Genomic DNA, 27,873 nt, shown 5'->3' with positions numbered 1-27,873 from the left:
CCTGCTTTGAGCAATGGATATTTCCGTATGTTTGGTTTGGAATTCGCAAATGCTCTTTCAAAAAATCATACCTCCAAATATTGATATGAAAACTGTTAACTGTCGTTTAAGCCAATGAATTTGTTGTAGGTTTTATAAAAGATAATCATTAACATCACAAACACGTGAAATTTGCATAATTGTAATTCTTACAGGTTATTTGTGAGCATGTATTAACAGTTCTTAATATAACTAAAATAAAAAAGGTTTAAAATTATATTATATAATTACATTACATATCATTATTTTTAATAGAAAATTTTAGAATGTAACTATAATTTATTTTTTCACTTCACATATCATTTTTCAATCATAATTAATCAGACTAAAAAAATATCCTAGAATAATAAAAATGATATCTGTTTGTTTGTTATGAATCACTCTGATTGATTAATATTAAAAATTGCACAGATTATGGTATTAAATACCCACGATTTAATGATAAAACACACGCCGCTTCAAACAAACAAATTTTTTACAGGCGCAAACTAAACTTCACTTTCGCACCTATTTTTCCATGACTTTGAAATAACTTTAAATAAGTAGAGAAGTCGATAAAAAACACATATATATGTATATAATACATAACAGAATTTTCCCAAAATAAACATCCACCAGATTTTCGAATGTGACAATAAAAAGCCATGAAAAACATTTGATTGTCTTGTTCGAGACATCTCTTTTTAAACTGTGAAACTACAAAGTTAGCTTTGTGAATATCGAAGATTCCAACTTTTATTTTTAAATATTTTTTCAAATTGGCAACATTTTGGCTAGCGGGCGCTTACGGGTGTTTGTAAACTGTCCAAAATGTGGCCTAAAACGCTCCAGTGGATAAACAGATCATTCTGAAACTCCTTCATCAGAAAAACTCGTTAAAAAAATCATAAATTGAGGTTACCTTTTCACTGCTCCATGTGTATTCGTTGTCGGCAACAACTGCTTCTTTTCACACTATTTATTTTATGTTCTATGTCATATTGTCACTGTGAAGCCATTACTGCATAAGTCATCTTATGATTCTATAACTAATTTTGTTTGATGGCAACATTGAGATTACTCATTATAAATAACAATTTTCAAACTAAGGGAATAATCCTAAAAAGATTATTAGAAAAAATTAAATGAAAAGGTTTATTATGAACCCTCTACCCCTGCTGTGTGTAAAATCTTTTCTTTCATAAATTGTTTATCTTTGATAATTTTTGTTAACATTATTTTTATGTAGTTTAATTTTACATTATCTTTTTTTTTGTACAATAGTTCTTCTAACCGGTTATTACTTTGTGGTGGCAATATTTGTTTTATTAAAACAACAAATAACTTAGTTTATCTCACTTTATTTTTACATACTTTTAATTTGTGTTTTTTTTTTAATTAATTCTACTCCTTTTTTTGTATTTAATAAGAATCTTGTGCTTAAACTTCACTGGTTATTGCAACCATGTAACACATAATTGTTTGTTTCCTCAAAATACTAAAATAAATATGACAATACGTTATCGGAAAATCTTCGATGCTCTCAGAATGCTGCATAAATTATATAATAAATGTATTTTGCAAAGTGATTTTTTATGTCTCCTCGAAAGTGGTAAAATATTATGACTTATCCGGAAATGGATTCAAATTAGCAATATTCTCTATATGTTAATCAAACTTACCAAATGCATTCATAATGTGATTTCAGATGTATCCAGTTCAGGCTATGCGAGTCCTTCTCCCCCTGCCGTCCCTGCCCCTCCCGCCGCCATCATCTCCCTGGACTCCCCCTCCCCCCCTCCCGCCCCAGCATCCCCCCCATCCCTCCCTCTGCCTCTCCCCGCACACCAAGCCTCCGTGGCGCGCCCATCACTCTGGACACCTCCCCCCCCGCCGCTGCAACACAGATACTGAGCTAACAACTCCACTCAAAAATGGTTAAAACAAACAATTATTATCAAGCTTCCTTCGCTTAATATTGGTCAACGTACACAATTATTAAGCTAATCCAGCTTAAAGAGGATTAAAATAAACTATTGTGTAAGCTAACCAGCAGAATTGGTTAGGACAAACAATTAAAGTTAACTAAATTATATGGTTGGTTCTTAATGATTTTATAATGAATGATGATAATTATAATTTTTATTAATATAGTTGGTACTAAATTGTATTCAGATTTGTCGGGAAGTTGGTAACTGAAGTTGGAAAGTACGGATGTAATTGAATTAATTACATGTGTGAAATATTTTAGGTGGTATGGTTAAAAAGAATTGCAACTGATTATGTACCTACAGATTTGTAAAACTGATTTGGAACCTGCCAATATCTGATAAGGGAGGTTTGTAATGCAATTTTTTAATGAAAAATAATCTACTATTATTGCATTATATTGAAATATATTATGTGAGATTTGCGTTTGAGTTTTTTTTACTTATTTTGTAACTTGACTTGCCAAGATGAAAACTGAAAAAGCTTTTACTTTCATACATTAAGTTCCACTTGGCCTGCAAAAGTAAGCCATATGGAGGTAAATTTCAAATATAGAATAAAAATATTGTCTGTTAAAATATATTATAAGAAGGTACTTTTATCACTTGTCTGGTTTTGATAATTATTTTCTTAAGACATTTGAGTTCGAATTTTGAAAATGTCACTTTCGTGTACGTAGACACAAAGAAATTCTATTCTTTAATAATCATTTGAACACTGTCTTAACATTCTTTATGATGCCAACTTAGAACAATATCACAAATAAACTTGTTGAACTGAAGATCTGAAGTATTTAAACGTAAGAACCATCAGGTAAATTTTTTATTTACCGTACAAGTACCTTTAAATGCACAGAATAAATAATTTTTATAAAAATATAATTATACAGTAAACTGTTGTGTCTCCGTGTTTTCTCATAAACTTTTATTCAATAAAACACTTAAGAGACTTAAATGACAATGGATTCTGATATCGTAATTATCAGGCTGTCGGAATAATATGAATCCCGACCTGAAGGTTCCCACCTTATTTATCATAAACTCAGTCTCTACAATACTCGACAGCTAAACACCATCTATGGGTAGCCTAATAGACTTATCTAGTGCCATCTATGGGTGAGCTCTTAAACTACTATCAAGGATGTTACACAAACATACTATCGTAGTCCCAGAGAAAGCTTGTCATTGACGATCGTCCTATTCTTTCTATCTTGTATGAAAAAGAAAAAGACAGAAGAAACTAGAACAATGATGTCACTTACGACCTCTCGCTGGGACTAGTATATGTAAAATGATTCACATTGAGGCGATGCCATACGTAGTAATGCAAAATAATGTGTTTTTGGTTTGAAAATTTGGTCGCCTAGAAATGTTTCTGATGCTTTAATTAAATACTGCGAGTAGAATACATCTTGGCCTTTGAAATAATTGTGTATTTTTTAGATAAGTCTTTTTATAAGCCCAGAAAAAAATAATGTATAAGTCCTATGAAAACTGCTTTAAAGTTCAAAATCTCCTACTTGCGAACCCATTTTCGGTTATGATTTTATTGTATAATGTGGCAAATTATGTTATTTATAAAATGATCAGAAAAATATTAAATATGTATGCCTGAACATCCACAAAATAAAATAAAAGGCACTTTTTGGCCATGTTTTTTTCTTGCATAAATCAAAACAGGCGGATGGTTTTAAGCGGGAATTTAAACCTTATCGCCATCTATGTAAGGGTTGTTATTGATAGCAGCTCAATTTAAAATATTACACAACGTAGTGCATCGCCTTAACTAAAATTTGCAACGAGGCTACAGAAAAAAATGTAAACTAATATTGATTATAATGACAATTTAAAGTATTATATTGTTTCCAATCGAATATATCCTTAATCCCTATCACATATTGATTATTTATTTGTGAGAATGGAATCCGCTGACAATTTACGAGAAAATTGCACTATATTTTTATGGGTTTCAGGGAAAATAATTAAATCTCTCAGAGGTATGGTTGCAAATAATTATAATTTTTCAAATGAAGAATTTTTTAATACAATTATTCATATTTTTTGGGAAAATTACTATTGAAATTTTTTTCATAAATAACTTCTAGAGTATATATTATTTTTTATTTATGAATGAGAAAAAACTAGAAAAAGATGATTCAATTCTACATATTAGATTTTTAATTTTAATATTTTTAGCTTTTAAGTATGTAACTCTAAATTTAAAATATTCTAAAGCAAAACATCTAATGAAGGTATGTTATATGTTAATTATTTTATTGTATTCAGTTTTCACAATAAGAGAAAAGGCTACAAACAAAAATTATAGTTAAATAATCTGTTTTAAAATGAAACAATATGTCTTTAGGTCTGCATAAACGCTAAAATCAATAATGTGCTGTGATGATTAGAATTATTGTTTGTAAACCAGGAAACAAAATTACCATTTCTATACGAGTTTCACACTTCTCATTTTTCCATCATTACTAATCGTCTGTCATGCAAAGGTCATCACGGCGGGTTTTACGACTTGTACGCTGTAAGATTTTAAACATATACAGCGAAAATTCAAATTTAAAAAATGGCCTGATTTTCCCCACATATAAAGTTATTTTTTCTTATTCCTTAAATAACCTTATAAGCATAGACATCCAAATTTATAGACTTGCCCTAATATAAAATCTGGGTATGATTTCGACGAGCGGGAGACAAACCACGTGACCGTATTTTTGGCATCAGGAGGGTTTGAGAATGTTTTCAATAAAATACGACATCAGTCGCATGTTGACCGCCGAAGAGTGCACATTGAAATAACCAGACACTGCGCAAAAGATAAAGTTAGCTGAGGTAAGGCAACGTTTTGCAGCGCTGTCCAATGTGGGACTTTTCTGAGCAGGGCCTGAATGTTCATTTTTAACCAAACTATCTATAAATCAGGTTGCATATCGATGCACAAATGAGTGAGGTGTGTAATTGTAAAAGTTACTTAACTAAATAGTGTAACAAAATATTTGATTTTGGAAACAAGCCCAAACTTTTGTTTATCCAATTTGGGATTTGTAGTCAAGTTTTTTCGCAGCCAGCAATTTCCGCACCATTGTAAAAAGTACTAGTAATTTGTAAGGAGATTGCAATGTTAGTTGCCTGTGTACTATCAGATTCATTTTTTGACAAATCACAGAATGGGAGACGTGTCACACCACTTCCCCGCTCCGCGCACTTGGTTTTCTCTAATGGGCCTGTCTATCAATTAGGATGTCTATGCTTATTAGAGAGTTTCACTGTATACAGTATGCAGGGCAACTAATATTATATGTCTTTCAATGTTTCCCATCAACTACCAGTTATCCTTTATATAAAATGAGTACTTATGTGGACACTATAATATTTATAATGTTTTCATTGTACAATGGGTAACTTGCAGGAAATGTTTCAAACCAAAAATATTAAATAAAGAATTTTGTAAAAAAATATATGTATTTATTTCTGCATTACTTAATTCCAAAGAGTAAACATTCAAAAATCTCCTCGAAATATTTACAGCAGTATCCTGCTTTTTTATGCATTTTATAAATATTTTCGGAAGAACAAATAAAATATTGATACCACTTACAGCAGTTAGTATTGTTACCTACCATGGCTTCAGATAACGATATGAGTGTATTTATTTAGTGTTAACAAAAGAGAAAATAGCCTGATGTTCTGGTCATGGGTAAATACAACAAATAGGTTATTATTGTACAATATGACTGCCGCGAATTGAACTATGCTATTTTAAATTTTGGCTGAAATGAGATTGATAATTATTGTGCTGATCTGTACTGGAATTTTGAACAAATCTTTTTTCATAGATTGCCATATATTCTACCCCTTAAAGTTTGGCAATATGGCAGATCAAAAATGAAGGAATCTCATATAATGCTTTACAAATGGCTTCATACAAGCGTATGTTTGTCTTTGAAAAATCCTGACAGAAAATAAATCTCTATTGAACGTGTTGGAGCTGCTTATGTAGGGTATCTTCAAGCGCACGTGTTTCAACCAGCAAGTAGCTATGGGATACCTAGTAAAAACGTGGCCCATCGATTTTTTGCCAGTTGCAAAGGGACAACGATTCTTAGTTAGCAAGGTTCAATTCGAGGAACAATTGCATTTATCTTGAATGCTGTCATGCACTGGAATGGCGCACCAAATATTTTTAATGCGGTTATAGAAAACTGTTTAAGGTTTTTCTATCAAGTTGAAAATGGATATTTGTTACTTCCTTTTCCCATTGACTTATAACCACAAAGAATATTGCGCAAATAATGAGTGCCTCCAGCACCACATGCATATACTTATGCATTCATTTTAAAAGAAAATGTATGACTGTCGACAAATATGCCTGTTATTCTATTCTAGTTAATTAATGACGTTAATTATTTATTATTTTTAGTGTTATCGCATAAGTCTATTATTAAGACACCAATTAATAAATGAAGCATGCAGCTAGGTATAATGGATTCTCTTGACTGTATCTATATTTTACTATCACATCTTTGGAATTTGCTTTATGCAAATACCCTATAATATCAATAATAAGTCCAACTCGAGTAAAATATTGGCAGTATCAACAACCATGGCCGCTAGAGACAGTAGTGTAGCAAATTGACATTGACATTCCTTTAATGGAGGCAAATTGAATTTATTTAGTACAAAGTGTCGGTGTTTGGCACTTTCTAATTTGTATTTTGAACAATATTGAAAAAAAATTTCCCACAAAGTAGGGTTTATGTGTGAAAATTACGGATGTAATAATTACAAACAAAAACACTCCAAGATGTTTTTCAGGATGCCAAAAAATTTCGACAGGTTATTTGGTGAAATATAATAAAAATTCTATTCTAGCAAATAAAATGTTCTTAATTTTTAAAAAAAGTGCATCACACCACGAAAAGTATAATTACAATTTTTTATTATTATTATATTTAAATGTCAATGTCATTATATTGTCAATGTTAATATTCAACAGAAATTTGTATAATTGTTTCAGCTTAAAAATCTGGGTTATAGCATGCAAAAGAAATGATTTGGACGATATAGTAAATGTGAAAAGCGCTGATTATATTTATAACATACGTTATATTTTCTGACCATTTTGAAATGATACTTTTAGAATTTTAGAATCCATAACAGCCAGGTTCAGCCAGGGGTTTGAACAAATATTATTCAGATAGGTACAATGTTGTATTCATTTGTAATGAATTGAGTTTTTATACGGACAAAACTATTTATTAAAGTTTGTATTCCGTATGTACATGCGCAAACAAACAATTCATCATAACTTGCAAAAAGTGTTTTTCTTAAAATAATAAAATTTGCACCATCTATGAACGAGCAGTTTATGAACAATTTTAAGTTAATGCAAAAGTGCGAAACTATCCGCTGGGAGGCTCTAGTGTACCATACATACTGCCATCGGAACATATGGGAAATGTCATAAGTTGGAGGTATTATTAATATTAGAGTATTTGCTTGGTAAATGACGTATTATTATTAAGAATGTGTGAATAAATTAATGTTGCAATTATAAAAATATATTCTTTGAAGCAAATCTGAAATTGAGAATACCTGAATTGAAATGGTTAATTTAAATTCATGATCGCCAATACAAAATATTCACTGGCGAACAAGTGGTTAAATATTCAACTAAGTATTTGCAATAGGAAATTTTACACTTAAATGAATTATTTCATAAATTCTGATTTATGTAATCACATTTTTAATGCAATTAGAGTTTACGGTGTGTATTTTAGTTAAGATATTATGTTTAATTTTAAGAAATAAAATTAAAGCTTGTAGTAAAACCATTCTGTGCAACAACAACAAAAAAACTATTGAAATAACAGTGTGAACCAAAGATATTAAAAGAACGAGATATGCTATGTTGGCCGCCGGACCGTAGGCGGAGTACTACCTAATTAGGGTACTTTGAATACTATCGGGACGTGTACGCACAGAAATCTGTTCTATGTATTAGTGCGGATACCTTAGCGTAAGCGAAGGTGTGCAGTAGTATTGGTGAACAAAACCGGCGACACTGGGCAAAACAATTCCACACAGTATGAATTGCTCATAGCACATCTCTTTCTTCTAATATCTTTGGTGTGAACCATAAATAAACCACTCAAGTGTGAACAGTATTCTCAAAATAATATTATTATTGTTTTCTATATAATCCTAAAAGGGGTAACTAGAGACTTTTTTCGTCAGAAAGGGTTATGATTGAAATTAAAATAATTTTGTAGCCAAAAATTAAATTAAAAATGTCAATTTTTTGTATGAGGATTCTTGGGAATTTGGATTACAACACCAGTTCCTAAGTACAAAATATTATTTTATCCGTGCAGGTAAAGTATGGAAAAACCAAAATATAATAATTTTGTATTCTTCATCTTTCTAACTTGTTTTCCAATCCTAGTACGAAAAGAGTCACCGCCATTTCTTCAATATACCTTATTAAATTTAATAACTATGTACCTTTTTTTTATTTTAATTCAATTTATTATCTGTTGTTTTTGATTGTCCATGTAAAAGGGTTTGAATTTTTGCAAATATTTTTTTAAGCGATTTTAAAAACCCACCTAATTGCTTACATTTATTCCATTTTATTATTTCTTTAATAATAATAATAATAAACTTTAATTTATCAATTTTGCAGGTTTTTTTAAAATAAAATAGGTTATTATTTTGAACCAATTTTTAAATGATATAATTTTATTTGATCAGTTTGTTAATTTCCGTTTCCATGGATCAAATTGATTTATATAATATGCAATCTATTCTTCATTCCATGTAAAAATGTAACATATCTTTAAAAAATATTACAAATAAACATTCTTTATATAAATTTTGTTTTATTAATTATATTATTTTTTGCAGGGAAAAGCTCATTCTGTTAACCTAGCATTCTTATTTTGAAAGCAGTAAACAGAGACGTGAATGTAACGATATATCATTATACATATATGATCTGACTACATTTCACAGTTTTGTTTTAAGGCGATGCCGTGCGTAGTAATGCAAAATCATGTGTTTTTGGTTTGAAAATTTGGTCGCCTAGAAATGTTTCAGATGCTTTAATTAAATACTGCGAGTAGAATACATCTTGGCCTTTGAAATAATCGAGTATTTTTCAGATAAGTCTTTTTATAAGCCCAGAAAAAAATAATTTATAAGGCCTATGAAAATTGCTTTAAAGTTGAAAATCTCCTACTTACGAACCCATTTTCGGTTATGATTTTATTGTTTTATGTGGCAAATTAAGTTATTTATAAAATGATCGGAAAAATATTAAATATGTATGCCTGAACATCCACAAAATAAAATAAAAGGCACTTTTTGGCCATGTTTTTTTCTTGCATAAATCAAAACAGGCGGATGGTGTTAAGCGGGAATTTAAACCTTATCGCCATCTATGTAAGGGTTGTTATTGATAGCGGCTCAATTTAAAATATTACACGACGTAGAAATTTTGTATGGCCAAGATCACCCTTAATGGGTCAAAGCCAAAATAAATAATGTGAATTCAAATACACAATTACATAGTATAGTATAACAAACTAAGATTTGTGAGTAAAAGTAACCACCACGCTGTTTCCGCAGGGGTAGGCAGAAAGGACAAACCGCCAAACAACTCCGTCTTGGCACACACTCCTTACCTAATTCACATTCACACATCAACTAATACATACTCTTCTTTTATTTTATTCCTGGTCCAACTCAAGTGTCTGATTCACTTGATCGTGCCATGTTTTCCTCGGACCTCCCGACTTCTACCAATAACATTTGCGTCATATTTTTCCGTACACTCCTTTCTTCGTTCATTCGCTCTACATGCCCAAACCATCTGAGCATCCCTTTCTTAATATTACACGATAATACATGGTTTTACTACACATACACATAACCTGTTAGATTAAATATACCATTCCTAAGAGAAAGTCCAGTTATATTCAATTTTTCAATTAAGTCGTAAATCCTGTATCTAAATTTCTCCAATAAACAATTAGATAATTTTAATTATGTGTTAATCTCAAGTGACCTACCAGGTAAGTATTGTACTGTATATTTTCTCCATAAATAGTTAAGTAATAACATAGATCACTGTAGAAATGTATTATAAGTCTGTACAGCGCCCTTGAGGTGATTTTGCGCAAAAACGGCACTATACAAGTCATCCAATTATTATTATTATTATATGCCTCAGGGATCTCATTTCGACAGCATTGATTCTACTTTCATCCTTCCTCTGCCAGTTCCATGCCCCACTGCCATAGATCAGGGTAGGTACCAGCACTCCATTGTGGACTGCTAGATTCGCGTTCTTGGACAATTTTTTGTTAGCGCCAACCGCGTTCAGTCCTCCAGTACCAGAGTTACCTGTATTTTTTTTTTATAGTGAATACCTCACAAGAGTCCCAACTGCTCCCGTCTGGAGCCAGTGAGACTATGGCATCCCCAATTGGGGGATGTTGTGAGGCTGAAGGTAAGTGGGGAAGGGAAAGAGGAAGGTGGGGAAGTACCTGGCTATTCAGATCTAGTCACTAAACACGGCTAAAGCCATTTGGAGCAACGTTTCAATTCTGAATGGTGGTCTTACACCAGGGCGATACTGGTAGTATCTTCCACTCTGGAACGTGCCGCAAATATACTATATATTATTTTAATTAATTAATTGTGAAATAACACAAATTAATCAAATAAAATTTATTTGCGCACGCCGGGTTCGAACCCGCGACCTTCGGAATGGCAGTCCAATGCGTTACCACTGGACTATGCCGGCCGTCAGCATTTACCCTTCTTTCAATATCTCTCATTAGCCTTCCCATCTCTAATGAACACACTTCCCAAACAAACTCCGTTTATACTCCGAGTATTCATCATTCACAACTTTATTGCACACTGTTTTGGTATTTTCTTTTTCAAACACCAAGACTTTGGACTTTGGACAACATTCTACAGGTCCCAGAGACTGCGAAAGGCTGAATGTAAAAAAAATTATAGACAAATTCTGAAAAAAAGAACTGATTCCTCAAAATATTTCATCGTTTTTTTTTACAATTTTTCTAAAATATGTTTTTCGATAAATATACCAAAAATAACCGGTTCTTCGAATAAATAATATCGACGGTTCCAGCGACAGCAAAATAACCGGTTCCTTGTAAACGGGACATGAATCGACCATCTCTAACTGATATATTATACTCAAAAAGCTCATTGCTGTCTTTGGTAAATTTTATGGTTATTTGAAAAAAACCTAAGCAATAATAATAATCTACACGTTTTATTAATGCCATTTCAAGCAACGTTTCCAGTCCTCCAACAGAGCATGGCCATAGTGAGAGTATCACTCTGAGACATGCCGCAAATGTACTATATATTATTTTATTTTATGTGAAATCATATATAAAAATTATTTGAACACGCCGGGATTCGAATGCGTGACCTCTGGATAGTATAGGTTGGGTACACCAAGTAAAAGACGTAACAATAATTAACTAGATATATTATACCTATGTTTCGTAGATATAAATAAATATGAAATTTATTTCAACCTTTGACCATATATATCAAACATGGATCTCAACCGCTCGGTAACGGAGATAGTCTTTATTTTTTCGGTAGGTTGAATAAATTTCAATAAAATTATAACGGTTTGACTGTAGGTATCAATAAAAAGTAAATAGAGCCCCAAAAATGGCGACCTACCGATTTTTATCGCCAATCTACCGAATTTTCGTTTTTAAGGTATGGCATCACTTAACTAAATCACTGTAGAATTAGCAAGTGATAGCAACATCATGGCTCGAATAACCGGAAAGTGCAATGGCTGACTGTGTGTGTCGATTTTGTATATTTTGAGCTGAGCATTATTTGTTTACAGGTAAATATTTGTGTAGACCACTTTGATGTATCGGGAACGCTTGACCGTTTCTCTATTTAACCTTAAAAAATGCAAATATCGCTTGTTATCAACAATAATAATAAATGTGTTGATATGCCCTGATAACATTTACGGCGCGAAGGTTTGTGGATGTTATTTCATAAAATAATTTGAATTCGATGGCTTTGCCCATTCATATGAGGAAGGTGTCGTCATGTTATGTGTAATAACTTATATAAAGTAGTGTTTATTGCGCGGTTGCAATATTTTTTTAGTTCACAAGTGCAGTATATGATTTTTCGATCACCTGTATTTTTTGCATTTCCATGCGCATGACAGTTTTCGAATTATTTTAAACACAGGTATACGTTTGTGTTTGTTTTGCAAAATAACATTGACAATGAATACGTTATCATCATACATTTTTCTGATCTACGAATACGTTTGAATTTATATTGATTTTGTAGACCCAGGGCGCCGTATCATAAGGATGCAAGTGTCAAAAAATCTGTTTTTAATTTAGTTTGTCATAATATATTCTGCCAGTAGTAAACAACAAATGGTTGTCACCACATCTACTTTAAATATAAAACAGTTTTGAATGAAGAATTTCATGTAGTAAAACAAGTCAAATAAGAATCTATTGACTTCTTCGTCATTATCACTAAATAGATAATACACTATAGAAATTAATGTCTTCCATATAGATTTGAATTGAGACCGGTATGGCCACTGACTTAGTAGCTTTTGGTTTTAGTCCATTTATTAATGTTATAATGATGATGAAAAGAATTTCTGTCTTTGAAATTTAAGCAAAGAATGGTCAGAGTTTTGGGTCTCGAAACTCGTCCACAAAGCATTTCTTATGTTCTTCTTTATTCTATGGTGATTATCCATATTATGCCTATACTGATATTTTTCTCTCTTATACATTTTTAAATATTTTGTTTCCTTTGAATAGTTAATTTGTTTTATTGACACTAACAAAGTTATGGGGTGGCATCATTATCCAAGATAGGGAAAGTACAAATAATACTTTTTAGCAGATGTGACTTGATTCTAAAATTTATTCTAATCTAGAAAGGTTTTAAACTTATTATTATGATAAATATATCTTAGCAGAACTTCTAGACAGACAAATGAAACATTTTTCAACATTTTATTTTTAGGTAAATTACACCAATCGAATGTGACATTTACAAAAATGTAAATACAGAAATGCACAAGTTCAAAGGTAAATTTCAAAAATTGGCAAAAAAACACTATTATTTTAAAGAACATAATTTGTGTTTCATAATATTACAAAAATGGTAGAATACAGGATAATCTATTTCAATATTTCTCATCTTAAATGAATTAATAGGGTGAAAATACGTTACTGAGACAATGGGCATGGTTTAACTAAACTGGACATACTTTAGTGCGCCATTAATATACTTAGCTATTTCATTTGTAAACATATTCTTTGAATGGTTGTATTTTTCATAAGTGGTGCTACATTTTTTGTTTAATCAGTATGAATATAACATGTCTTGTATTTTTATAATCTTGTCTTGTTTTTTTTCTTAATATCTTTTAAATACATGTGTATAAATTAGAGATGGACATATCCGCAACCGTATGGCGCTCATACTTAAAGTATAGCGCTGATTGCAGATTTGTCGGCGATGTCAAATGTAATTGGGGTTCAAACTCCGGTTAGTTGAAAAATGCATCGGATTCCCATGGGATCAATTCCTCTGTTAGTCAAGTCCTTCATAATGACACAAGCAATATTTCGGCTTAGTACGATGGTGGTAGGAGATTTTGATAACCCAGCAATGTTTGCTTATTTATTTCACGCAATAAAGTTTGCATGTAAAATAAATACATTTTTAGTATTATTTCGCCCGCCATGTTCGAAGTTTACAGATTGAACTATATATATAATAATATTTAATCATTGAAGACAATATTAACGACAGTGCGTTTTATGAAATAAAACAACCTTTTTTGGTGCTTGTTTTTATAACTGGCAGTACCATATTTATTTATTAATTTTCGGGAAATCGACAGCTTACATTTATTTCAGTTTGTACAAAAGTATTATATAGCCAAAATAAAATCAATTATGGATTTCCTCCTTGTGACTTTATCTCTACTGAGACAGCATAGTAAGGAATAAGTAAATAATAAGTAAATTAAATTTGTAAGAATGGAATATGAATTTTAAAAAAATTATACAAAACAAAAGATTACATAAAACGAAAAATTTACAACATAAAACGTTTATCAATACATTTATAGCCATGGGGAGAGGTTGTAGATATAAATCAAAACATAATAGAAATATAAACAATAGAGACATAACATTATTCACAAACCATCAGAGAAATATTCTTTTATGGACCTCTTGTATTTGGTAAGTTCGCAGCTGAAAATATCCACCTTGGAAAATACGCTATTGTAATTATTGCATAGTCTGTTCAGGCAAGAATTCTGCTTAGAATTCGTTTTGCATTGATCCACACTGAACAGGACACAAGAGCATGTTGAACGCGCAGGTACATTGAATTGAATCTTATTTAACTACTCTGGGCATTGACTATTATTGTTAACTACTTTATACGGGAATAGTGCATCCTTATGATGCCTCCGTACACTCAGTGAATCAATTTTAAAGATAGATATACAGTTCGAAAGAAACATACGTTCCTGAAATGTCATAGGAATATGATTCAACACATTCTATATTCTAGTGTCTTCTGTCTTTTTCGTACAAGAAGTGTGAGAAGGAAGATTTTTTGAACGGCTTTTAGGACGGTCGTTGATGTCTTGAATACTATCTTTGCCTGGGACTAGCATAAAGAGTAGAATGTATGGGTATTATGATTGAAATGTATTGCAGATGTAAGAATCCACACCTTTATTTATGTTTTGAATGTTTGAAAACAATATTTATGTTGAAATTTTAGTAGGGTTATGTTATTAGAGCCCTTTTTAGGGGCTTTTACACATGAATAGTAAAAATTATACAGTACATATTTAGTATACATAGCTTAACTACACCAGTAACAATATTTTGTGTTTGTCAAGTGATAAATAAAAGATGTCCACTGACTCAACATTATTATTTCCATCCAAAAGTATTCTGGGCAATAAGGAATACATATGGTAGTTAGTCCTAGAATGTTTGCACTGAAATAAATCCAGACTACTATTATTACGTAGTGGAATCATAAAAAGCTTACCAATGCAGGCAATTCTAGACTATCAAATGCATCAATCACACTAACAATTTTATTTATTGAACGCCCATAGGACTTTTACAAACATAATACATGTCGAAAATTTACAAACATACAGAAATAATGTATCAGTACAATAAATTTTACACACATAATACAGAAACATATCAGATATATTGACAACTATTATTTTTGCTTTGATGTGGGTATGGAGAGGTTTTAAATATACCGAAAAAGTGTGCATATATCATTGGCAGTTGTGAAAATCGAGCTAGTGGGGAGTGATATGAATAGTTAGTGCAGTGGTTGTCACAGTGGAACAGATGATGGAGTCGAGTAGATTAACAAGTAGACAGATATTTATAACACTTAAAATTAAAAGTTTAAGTTCTCCGGTAGAAATTAGCAGTAATTTCAGATCAGACATCAATGTTTTGTAGCAGATATCAATCACAGGTTGTATCAACTTGTATTTAACATATCTAAGAAACTTCCTTTGTACTTTCTCCAAGCGGTGTAAGTTACAGGTATAAATTTCGATTAACTCACAATTATGAGGTAAAAAAAAGGGCATGGTAACAAAAATTGATAAAACATTACAGTTATTATAGCAGGGAGAAGGCTGAAGATTTTAGGACCTGGGTAGATTAATTGTCTTTGTGCTAATGTAGTGCATGGTTTAGGTACTTGGTAGTGTCGGTTAGTTTGGTTCTGGTTGTGTAATTGTGTTGTAAGAGACTTTTTGTTGTATTTGTATAAGAAATGTGATGGAGTTGATTTATGTGCAAGAAGACATTATGCTCGTTGAATAGTATAATGAATATGTAATGAGTATCTGTTTGTTGTATTGGCAGAAATGGTGAAGACCCGCTCTTCCGCTCGCCTGGCCAGTGCCAACTCAGACTCCCAGGAGTCCAGTCCGAAGGAAGAGACTCCGTCAGAACCCAAAGCACAGAAGAAAATTCGCTTGCGGAAGATACACATCACCAAGTAAGTCATGAAGCCTACACAGATTTTTAAAGAATATATATATAAGTCACTAGTACCTAGCATTGCCCAGACTTTTTTTGCTTTAAAGGGCCGAAAAGGGGGTGAGGTGGAGGGGGGGGGGGGTTTCGAAATGTCATGTAGGCAGTTCCCTCTTGTTTTGAAGGGTGCAAAATCATCAATCTCTGAATAAAACTGTAGATTTGTATAAACAACAATCCACAGATATATTAGATGATGTGTACTAGGCGTTGCTTGACTTTTCTCTACTTTCTATAAATATAATATGCATGTATTATATATATAAACCTTCCGGAATAAATTCTCTAAGGACGGGTTGTTTCACAAAATTTGAATAATTCATCAAATCTGTAACTTATTTTAAGTTCTATTCAAGTTCTGTTATTATTCAGTTTTGTGAAAATACACTTATTCTGCTCAGACCTGAAGCTGCTTCAGAATAGTCTGAAGATGCCCGTCATCTTGGCATCATCATGAGGTGAAACCGATCACGTCATTAATAAATAAAATACAGTGTGCGGCAAGCCTACGCACGACGGAAGTGAAACTTTTAGTATTCTTCTCTCTCTTTTTTTCTGTCTTACGTTAGTTTGAAGATTATAGGTCAAATAATTCAACGACGAAGCATAGATTTTCTCTTTTTAATATTTTCTTATACATGAATGAATTTCGATATAAGTACAGTTCCAAAAATTTTCAATTTATTTACAGTTATGCAATATTATTTACAATTATTAAATATTACATACACAACAATATTACAATTAAAAATTTCGATTACGATTTACCAATCATGTGACATTTTCATTGTCACTTTCACGGATATTATTTCCTAATGTCGTGACACTAAAACTCTGTTCCAAATCGAATAAACCACAATCAATTACGTATTTCACTCGTATTACACTCACCGCGCAGTACACGAAGCAAGCAGCTGATGCCTGGCGTGGCGTCGTTGACTAGAGAGAGAGGAAAAGAGAGAAGAGAGAGAGAGAACGTTCGTCAGTGGCTCCCTCACCTCAGTAAGCGACTACGGTGAGAGAGCGACAGTGCACGGTGAGCGGTGGTGGGGGTCCCGTACCCCCACCACCAAATGATCACGGTTTTTCATGACGGTCATGAGTCGGTTTTACTCCGGTCCTCGAAAATGCGTGACGCGCGTAAAGAAGTTTCAATTCAATAAGTGGAAGAAAGTAATAAATGAGTTTTAATAGTATAATTAAAATGGAATAGCACCATAATTGTTGAAAAAGGTTTCAAATTATAAATTAGAGTTTTTTTACTATAATTAATTTAGTGGCCTTGTTGTTCTCAACCTACCTACTCAGATCTGGTGACAAGGCTAGTAGCCGAGTGAACAAATATGTCGCGGCATTGCGGGTACAATTCAGATTCCTCCATCATTGCAAAAGGAATATTTTCCACTTGCAATGATAAAGGATAAATTAAAATATTTGTCAGGTTATACGTCACGTACAAATGATTATCTGTCTTTTAAAAACTTTCTTCTTCATTTCTTCCTTCCCAGACTTCCTTCAGCCTAATAATACTGGCTCTTAGCAGCTTAAAGCCTTCGTCGTTATCAAATAAAAAACACGAGGACACAAATATTAAAAAAAAAAAACCTTTTAAATAATAAACCAGTAATTAACAGTCATATTAGTTTTAAATCGCTAGTTATAAGTCTTAGTTGTAAGTCACTACTTATAAATCTTAGTCGTACTTTACTAGTTATAAATCTTAACTGTAAGTTGTTAGTTATACATCTAAGCCGCTTGTTTCGCAGAAAATCAAATGTAATATTGTCATCAAATAACCAATCAGCACCATTTTGTATTTTTCATTTTCATTTTAAAGGTCGCAGTTATATGCTGATTCTAGTTGCGTTTCAGCTTTCTATCTTATCACTAACCTTATCTATGCAACTGTCACATATAAAATCCATCGATGGCCATCCTATTACGGGAATTTCGTCTATATGACCCATGAAGTTTCATTAAAAAACATACATTGTGTCATAATGTGCCGCACAATGTGATGAAGTGCGAAAAGGCCATTATTTTAACTCCAATATTGTCACCTGATACATCTATCCAATTTATCACCATTTTTTTTTTTTTTTTTTTTTTTTATTAACGACAAATATAATTACAAAGTATATTATTCGCAGTCCTCCTCACTAGGTATTCCTGTTCCGAGGCGGACTATAGGTTTTTGTATAGGTGTAGATCGTGATTTCCTTGTTAATTTCTACAAAAAAAATTTAAAAAATTGTCTTCACATTTGTTCAGTTCATAATTTTATTGATTTCCTCATCTTCATGTTTACTTAGCCATAATTTGATGTCGTTTTTAAATTTTTGTGTCTCCGTTGTGTTTTTGAGTTCAATTGGGAGGGCATTATATTGTTTTGTAGCATGGAAATGATGATTTTTCTGGCCAAAAGACGTATTTAATTTTGGGATGTTCAATAGTTTTGAGGATTTCTTCCTTGTAATATAGTTGTGTTGGTCAGCAGGGTACTCATATTTTTCTGTAAATTTGATTAGAGCATTTTTTGAGTATAGTTTTATTATACTGAACACTTTAAAATTTTTAAAAATGTCTTTTGATGGAGTTCTTATGGGTACTTTAAGGATTATTTTTATTATTGCTTTTTGAGTTTTAATAAGCTGCTTCATGTGGATGTTTGAGGCAGATCCCCATCCAATAATCCCATATTCTATGCGTGATTGACAGAGAGCATAGTATACCTTATATAAATCATTTATACTTAGTATATTGCGTATATTTCTAAAGTAGTATATAAGCTTTGTGAGTTTCTTTGTAATACTATTTATGTGGGAGTCCCATCGAAGATTTTCATCAATTTCAATTCCGAGATATTTTATACTTCTAGAGTGTTATGGTGGGGCAATGGCATGATTGCGTTTCGTTTTTTCCTTGACAATCATGTAATTTGAGAGTATAATCCTCAGCTGGTTGTCCTCTAGCCGTTATAGAAAACGTTAAATATTTAGTTTTGTTAACATTAAGTGTGAGTGAGTTTTGCATAAGCCATTTTTGCAGAAGGATAAGCCCGTTTTCATTCATGGGTAATTTTATCCTAGGTGATAACTTGTAATATTGTCTTGATGATTTTATTGCCTTTGTCGTGGTGCAGTAGATTGAGACATGGGTCTTTGATTTTCTCCTCTAAAAGGTTGATAAGGTCACTTCTTATCGTCTTCAGCATTTCAGCCACCTGAAAAAAAAATTAAGTGAATTGTTTTGATGGTAAAAAATGAATGTGTTTGCTGCGGATTAGGTTAAAAATATGCAACATTCACAGACATATGAATATTAATAGACTAGAACAAAAGGGTGAGGGGTAAAATCAACTGTTGAAGAACGAAGAGGGTAAAGCTGACTGTGATTCGTCAATAAATCAATCTGATAGTATATAGGCATCTCGCCTTATAATATCACCATTTAGTTCTTAAAAGTAAAATCTGCTTTTGAATGAATAGATATTTTTACATGGGAGCGCAAATTACTCGCCACGTTATGAACAAATTTGCAAAGTCCAAATTCGGCAAAAAAAATTTCTTCTATTTTCAGAGTCGAATATTTAGTTTACGTATTTAGTTAAGACACTTTTATAAATGTTCATAATTTACTTCCCAGTAACAACGATGCGCACACTTGAGAATCGCTACATTCGACCAATGTTGGAGGGTTGTCACCACCGCTCTGTACCTATTAATAATAAAATATTGAAATCTTTGAAAAAATAAATAACATTTCACTTTTAAGAAGATAATAGAAAAGTAAAACAACTAAAAAAACAAATGAAATTATATACACACAGCTTTTACCAGCGATTCCTAAGAGTATTTGGAGTAAAAATTTGGACATCATTTTGCCTTCCGATGACACTATTTCAATTAAAAACAAAAAACATGATTTTCTATCACACATCGCCACTCGGTATAACCTAGCGCATTACGTGATATGCACTCCTTCTCGTTCCAGCAGTACCGTACATACGAAACAAGCGCGTACCTAACACGTGGTCCGTTGCGATGTGTGATAGTATGAAAGATAATATGTGATCGGTGGCGACGTGTGATAGAAAAATATAATATTTTAAATTTTAATAGATAAAAAAATGTCATCGGACAGCAAAATGACACATACATTTTTCATTCCAAACATGCTCACTGTATCTACATTTTACTTCCAAACATACCAATTTTTCACAATTGATAACCAACCATTTATCCTATATTAAGTGTTGTTTATGAGTTGTATAAAGTTCAAAACTCGTTTAGTAATAACGCCATTAAAGTGGAATAAATTTCAAATGATACTATAATGTATTTTATCAAAGCGCAAAAGGCGAAGGCACATCCCTGATTCTTGTGCACGGCTTTGTGTTTCGCGTCCATCGCATGATAGTATATGTTTCTAAAACTGATCCATATTATACGATGTGAATAAGGTTAAAACAAAGTAAAATAATGCTTACCTACGGAATGTAATACGACAATTGGGTTTATTCTCTTTTTCACTTCTATTTTTACAAGTTTTCATAGCGCAAGCCACCATTTTGCCGTGTTATTTCGTAAAATGAACTCGACCATAGCTTCACGCTAGTTCGCACAAGAATGATGACGTCACATTCTCAAGATTCAAGGGAGGCCATACGCGAGCCCAGCCGGCTCCAATGGAACCGGTATGAGGAGTGGGGAATAATACGCTTTTAATCACTTAGGGCAGGTCTACTAATATTCATATGTCTATGGCAACATTACAAAAAGTACCAATTATAATTACAATGTAATGTTTGGTTTGATGTTATTAAGTTCTAGAAAAATTGTGAAATTGTTTTTATCCAGACCGAAACCTTTTAATTGTTTTACATGCTGCTGTATTCTCTACGGGTTATTTCAATGAGGTGGGAAATATGGTTACAGAATTTAATAGTGTAGTACAAAGTATCTTTGCTCATGGTGGTATAATTTTAATAGTACATACATGGGTGCGGTTTGTTGAAGACTCAGCCTTTAAAGGTTTTTATTAAGACAAGATTTAAATGCATAGCATTCATTGAAATGTTAGGAAGGTTGGATGTTGGATGGCACAAGTGCTTTGACTATAATAATGTAATGTGGAGGTACCACTGATGTCAGAATAAATAGATCTGCCCTAAAGCAAAATCTGAGTATCATTTCGACGGCAGGTGGCAAACCACATAATAAACTACTTGGCACCAGCAGGGTTCGCGCATTTCTTCACTAAACAATGTCATCATTTGTACGTAGACCGGTGTCGCTCATCGGAACATTTTACGAAATAACTCATATAATTCATTTTTGAAGTGAAATTTCTTTACGCGCGTCATGCATTTTCAAGGACCGGAGTAAAACCGACTCATGACCGTCACGAAAAACCGTGATCATTTGGTGGTGGGGGTACGGGACCCCCACCACCGCTCACCGTTCACTGTCGCTCTCTCACCGTAGTCGCTTACTGAGGTGAGGGAGCCACTGACGAACGTTCTCTCTCTCTTCTCTCTTTTCCTCTCTCTCTAGCCAACGACGCCACGCCAGGCATCAGCTGCTTGCTTCGTGTACTGCGCGGTGAGTGTAATACGAGTGAAATACGTAATTGATTGTGGTTTATTCGATTTGGAACAGAGTTTTAGTGTCAAAAATGAGTAGTGACGAGATAGAAGTGAGAAAAACATTCGTGGCACAAGAGGAAATATCCCCTGAAAATCACCAAAGAAGAAGAGAGTCTGATTCACACAGTGATGACATTAACGTAAGGTAAACATAACCAAGAAGAGTGGATAAATATCTCACAAAATAGTATTGTTGTTGTAATAGCATGATAGGATTGTTTAACATATTGGCGAGATTATACTAACAGTGAAATATGATGTAGGGATGTCGTGCCTACAACCGAAGCGTGTGTAAACAAGCGTCGACTGGCACAGCGCGCAGAGGCCAGCAGACGGTGGAGACAGCGAAAAAAGAAATCAAAGCCTCCCAAACCTTCATCTAAAACGGCTGCAGAATGTAGTAAAGCATACAGAGAGCGTCAAAAACTTCTGCGATCTATTGCAGCTGAAGCTATAACAAGGTATATATCAAAATTTTAATAGACTCCAACACGTTGTGGTAAAACATAATAACCTTCATGCCCCTAACCATGAATTCGTTTCTAATCATACATCCTCCGTTGGGGATTTGTGTGCTGCGGAATGCTCTCTGGCTAATGGCAAAAAAATTATTATGGTGTCAATTTATTTCTCGCCAGGTAAATCGATTACAGATATCAAAGATTTTATCCACCATGTACTTTTGCCATACACAGAGGGTAGTTCAAGGTTATTGAATACAAATTATCACGAAATTCCGATGATTATTTCGGGAGATTTTAATGTAAATTTCGCGAAGAATGAATCTGTAGAGTTATTGAACTTTTTCAAAAACACCCTTGATTTGGATATGGTTAATGATAGGAACATTAATACGACTAGACGGGGGACAACAATCGATGCAGTTTTTGCACGATTCATTAAGGATTTGAGTGCTAATGTATATATCTCGCACTTTAGTTACCATCACCCAATTATCACGACGTTAGGAAATAATATCCGTGAAAGTGACAATGAAAATGTCACATGATTGGTAAATCGTAATCGAAATTTTTAATTGTAATATTGTTGTGTATGTAATATTTAATAATTGTAAATAGTATTGCATAACTGTAAATAAATTGAAAATTTTTGGAACTGTACTTATATCGAAATTCATTCATGTATAAGAAAATATTAAAAAGAGAAAATCTATGCTTCGTCGTTGAATTATTTGACCTATAATCTTCAAACTAACGTAAGACAGAAAAAAAGAGAGAATGAAATGAAAAGAGAGAGAGAAGAATACTAAAAGTTTCACTTCCGTCGTGCGTAGGCTTGCCACACACTGTATTTTTTTTATTTCATTATATTTGCATAGTAAAAATGCATGATTATTTTTTAATAATTACCATTAAGTCACAATGATTTGCCAAACTCACCTCTAAAATCGTGAAAAATCAATTTGTTTGGTTGCCCGTATTTTATAATTTCAAACTAAAATAAATAGCACATATCAGTAGTAGATATTGGCTACACCCTTTGATTAAAAAGATAATTATTCAGTTTGGTTGGGTTTTGACCTAACTGACTGAATTTTGTGGCCCATAATTATATAATCACAGAATTTGAATAGGACTTTCACAGAACTTGAAAATTAACTTTGAAATTTGATGAATTCTTCAAATTCTGTGAAACAACTCGTCCTTAACCTGTTGAAGGCCGAAGCATAAAACAGAAAAATATTAGTGGAACCTAATTTTTTATTTACCCAAACGAGGCTGTTTTGGTTTTCATACATTTTTCAATGCATCAAGGTCAAAATCGCATGGCAAGTTATTCTAATAAGAATCATATTAGAATGCTCGAATGTTCTCCAGAGATCCATTTATATTATTTACGAAAATATCTATGCAAGCATGTGTTTTAGCAATATCACAGTTTAGAAGAACTAAGCGCACTAAGACGCGGATAGTGACTTTATTTAAGTATAATACAGATATTGCTTATGTAGCACTATAAGAAATGTAAAAATAATGTCCATACTGCTATATCATCGCAAATTGCAGCATTAAATTTTCCCAGGAATCGTTTTTCATAAAATGCAGTTGAAATAGAAATAAAATATAATTTTTAGTGTGTTGTTCGACTTAGTGGTATCAAGTTGTGTTTCGCTTTCTTTCCTTTTTTGAGACAAAAGTTTAGTGCGCCCTTTCAGTGTCCGTCACCAAGACAGATGTGTAGAGTGTAAAAAAAAGTTTTTTTGTCCAGGTATGATACTGTATCATAGTAGTTAACCATCGTTAATGTGTGCTGCATGTTCACTTCCGAGAATACCCCACAAAGCCAGGTACCAAGGAGTATTAAGTGTTAATATGTCATCCCTGTTAATTTTTGGGTACTTGTCCGGAGAATATGATACGCAAAGTGATTTGAAGAATGTGTCGCCCCATGAAGACATATCTCGATCAAGTGAAAAATTTATTGAATCAAGTCATGTCAATAGTTGGTAGAAGAGTGTACCGGATTGTGAATGAAACAGAGGTGTGTTATTGTCCATCCTCTCTTCCTTAACCTGCAGTGAAATGATGATTAGTTAGTTGCATGTAAAAAAAAAAAACTTAATGCTTATATTTTGTTAACCAGATTACGAAGTCTTTTGGAAGGGCATAAAGCATTTGTTTAAATATTTAGCCAATGTAAATGTGGTACTTGATCTAGTAATAATAACATTGGAGGGGGACCCACCCTTTCCCAACGGCTGTGTTAGGAAACTGATTGCTTAGCCTCCTAAGTTCTCTCCAATTCCTACACGTCAGGAATTGTGCGACTAAGAAATTGGACTTTTTTTTGTAAAAAACTATTCTAGACCCTCCAATGTCCCTGCATGCATGATTGTTAGTACGAAATAATGTATGCATAGTTACATTCATAGTAACTCAAACTAAGGAAACATCAGAGATCTGTTCGCCTGATGGTTTAGCATCTAAATTGAAATAATAAGGAAAGAAAACAATATTTACAGTTTTCAGTTAAATTAAAACTAGAAAATATACAAGCTGCGTATCGAGGATTGTTTGCACCACTATCACGGGGCTGTCCCGGCTAGAATGAGCGTGGCGAGCAGCCTGGCCACAGTGAGCCTAAGCACCCAATGGTAATAATAACAATAAAAAATCGGGGCAATCAATAACTGAGCCTGGAAAAATAGCATTATCGAAATACCGCAGTTCAAGGCCTATAGTGACGGCCGGCAGAGGAGGCCCGTGACTGATATTACCAGCAGTGCATTTCACTTTTAAAATGTACCTAGTGTGTAATAAAGGTGGAGCAAATTAATTAATGGGGGTACCTTCCGTAATTCATTCTCTCTATTAACTAAATAATAATGCTACATTAGCGTTCCCTAAATCATCACGAGAGTAAAGGACATGCAATGCATTGTTGAAAATATATCTAAATCATTTAAACTCTCCTCGCACGAGTGCCAGTGTGTGAATGTTGTAGCACTAACATTGTAAATTAGTATTGCTAAACGAATACACTCCAGATGCATTGGATTACGCATGGTCAAAGTCATGCAAAATTCGGCACAATAATGCAAGGGGTGAGTTATATATCTGCACTGCTCTAACATGTGATTTGAGGTTAAGAGCGTAATGTGTAATGTGTCTCGCTCATGTCACCGTTTCGGCTAGATCGAGCCGTCTCGATACTGCTCGATGCTATCTCAGTAGTATGTTAAAACATGGTTTTGTGCATATCGGAATATGCACGACCCGTTGGCGCTAGCACGGGAAACTAGTACTAGAAGATAGCTCAAATAATTATCACTGGAGCGTACTTTCGTATATCGATGACGTTGTAAGTTGTTATGTGAAGACTGACGACAAGCAGTTCAATGCACAAATGCACATATGTACCAAGGAACCGCCTCTGACGGCCCGTAAAGCGGCTTTTTTACTTACAACAATCTACGTTAGACTAGTCATTAGAGTCAAAGAAACCGATGGTTTAAATTGTGATCGGCGTTTGGCATATTTGTGATTATTACGGTGAAAAAGTTTTATATCTGCTTGAATTGTTGAAAATCCAATTGAGTCTCGTTTGGCGTATTTATTCTTTGGGGGTTCACTGCAAAGGTGATTATTATAATAATAATATTTGGATGATTTGTATAGTGTAATTATTGTGCAAAATCACCTCAAGGGCACTGTACAAATATATGATACATTTCTACAATTATTTGTCTTATTACTAACTATAGACTAGTAAAACTATTATCAATTTATAGCTAACAGATTGCATCCACCGGTTCGTCGATCACCGATACAAAGCCATATGTACAATGCATTTGATTGATGAACGTGATACTAGAATGTATATTTACATTTTAAATTTTAATATACATGAGGCAGATAATATACAGTACCATACTTACCTCACTTGAGATTAACATTGTTAATTGTTTATTAGAGAAATCTGGATATGGTTGGAAAGCACAGGACATAATTAGAAAATTGGACTTTCTGGTATTTATGGTTATTATTATTTCATTCACCGCTCCTGTTTTCTGTAATTCCAGGAAGATCAGTCCAGTGCTCCCTACCCCTGTCCCTATTGCCCCTGTAGCCCCCGTGTCGGTCATCAACCACACCAGCAAGGCCGTCACCCCCGCGGCTGTCGCCCCACCACCTGCGCCTGTGTCCTCCCATGTGCTCCAACCTGTGCCCACAGCTCAACAGGTAACCCAAAGATGAAACAATATAATATGTTCCATTACTCTCCGGGCTAATTTATTTGGTTTTGCGAACCGGTATTTATAACAGACAGCTATATTACCGTGGAGTCAATTTGTTCTACACAGTATCTGCACATTGTTATAAAGGGAAAATATCATGCTTTATAATATTAACTTTGTGAATTTTTTAACAATAATTATTTTTATATGAAACAACAAAAAAGTGAGAAACAATAATGTTTATAATATATTTGTCTAATAAAAGTGTATGTTTTTTTTTGTTTTTGTTATCAGTTATTGTTCAGACGAAATAAAAGTAAGGTGTGCCATTTTTAATTTTTTTTAGGTTTGCACTAAAAATCTTAATATTTGAAAAATTATCTGTTTATTTCTAAAAATAATATTTGAAAGCGTGTTTCGTCGTGCATAAAAATAAACTGCGGTCGTTGACATTTTGAAACATTGCGATGATGGTACATAGTTTGGTTTTTCAAAGAAGACAGAAATACATTCTTCTATTAAAATACACAAAACGTGTAATATCGGTGTTAAACTCGACATTACAACCAAGCCAAGCTTTAAAGCAAATGATTCCAGTAATCTGAAAATTCATTAAACTGAACAGGTTCAGTTTTTAATTGTTTGGATTATAGGGACTACTGTACCTTCGAAATTGAAGTATTTTTTATCAACTATGAATAGTGTTTTTTATTGTCATTTGAACAGCTGTATAAGTTTTATTTTTTTTATAAAAGAGTTACTTCTAAACAGATGATTTAGTTCAAATGAGTCAACCCTGCTGATAGGTTAGAACCTATAGATAGGGCCAGTAAATTTATGAATGAGAAGTCTATTTTTTTAATATTATTTGCTAGTAGTAGTAAGTTAGTAGGGTCCAGATTACAATTGCAGTTGAAATGTTATGTAGTTTAGAGATTACGAGGTAAAAGTCCATTGAAAAACCTACTATAATCTTCACACAAATAAATGATATCTATGATTCATAGATCGGTGAAATTTGCAGTGGCGCAATTTCTATTTTGATAATATTCTAATGATATACAGTACTCTCTCAGTAATCCACTGCTCCATTATCCGTGAAGTACTATATTCTGCAATCACTTTTACTAGTTGAAAGCACAAAATCAAGCTCTATAATTGGCCGGTATTCGTATGTCAAATTCAGTAATCCGCCGCGTACCGAGACTCGAGTGCCAGGCTTTGTACCGACAGGTTGGATTATCTTACTCTTTCACACTCAGTTACTGTACCTCCGTCTAGCTTACTTGAGCTGACCATTTTACTACCAGGGTTATCGATATAAATAGAATACCAATATCTTGT

The 27,873-nt window shown here is 33.1% G+C and overlaps 2 protein-coding genes across 4 annotated transcripts in view; both read left to right on the top strand.

Annotated features, from left to right (window-relative positions):
* LOC149418428 (E3 SUMO-protein ligase PIAS3-like) overlaps positions 1–8,831 on the top strand; it is a 39,350-nt gene extending 30,519 nt beyond the window's left edge. For both annotated transcript variants that reach the window (XM_089638757.1, XM_089638756.1), the window contains exon 9: positions 1,727–8,831. In XM_089638757.1, the coding sequence (XP_089494883.1) occupies positions 1,727–1,932 (206 nt within the window). In that variant the 3' untranslated portion in view covers positions 1,933–8,831. The remainder of the gene's footprint in view (positions 1–1,726) is intronic.
* Positions 8,832–11,825: 2,994 nt separating this feature from the next.
* LOC149418427 (uncharacterized) overlaps positions 11,826–27,873 on the top strand; it is a 42,137-nt gene continuing 26,089 nt past the window's right edge. For both annotated transcript variants that reach the window (XM_089638485.1, XM_089638484.1), the window contains exons 1-3: positions 11,826–11,928; positions 16,010–16,145; positions 26,374–26,533. In XM_089638485.1, the coding sequence (XP_089494611.1) occupies positions 16,012–16,145; positions 26,374–26,533 (294 nt within the window). In that variant the 5' untranslated portion in view covers positions 11,826–11,928; positions 16,010–16,011. The remainder of the gene's footprint in view (positions 11,929–16,009; positions 16,146–26,373; positions 26,534–27,873) is intronic.

This window comes from Hesperophylax consimilis, chromosome 13, assembly GCF_061612785.1.
Source record: "Hesperophylax consimilis isolate HC1 chromosome 13, BYU_Hcon_1.0, whole genome shotgun sequence".
Lineage (NCBI taxonomy): Eukaryota > Metazoa > Arthropoda > Insecta > Trichoptera > Limnephilidae > Hesperophylax > Hesperophylax consimilis.
The sequence above is the reverse complement of the archived record's forward strand: the minus strand, read 5'-3'. Positions and strand labels throughout refer to the sequence as shown.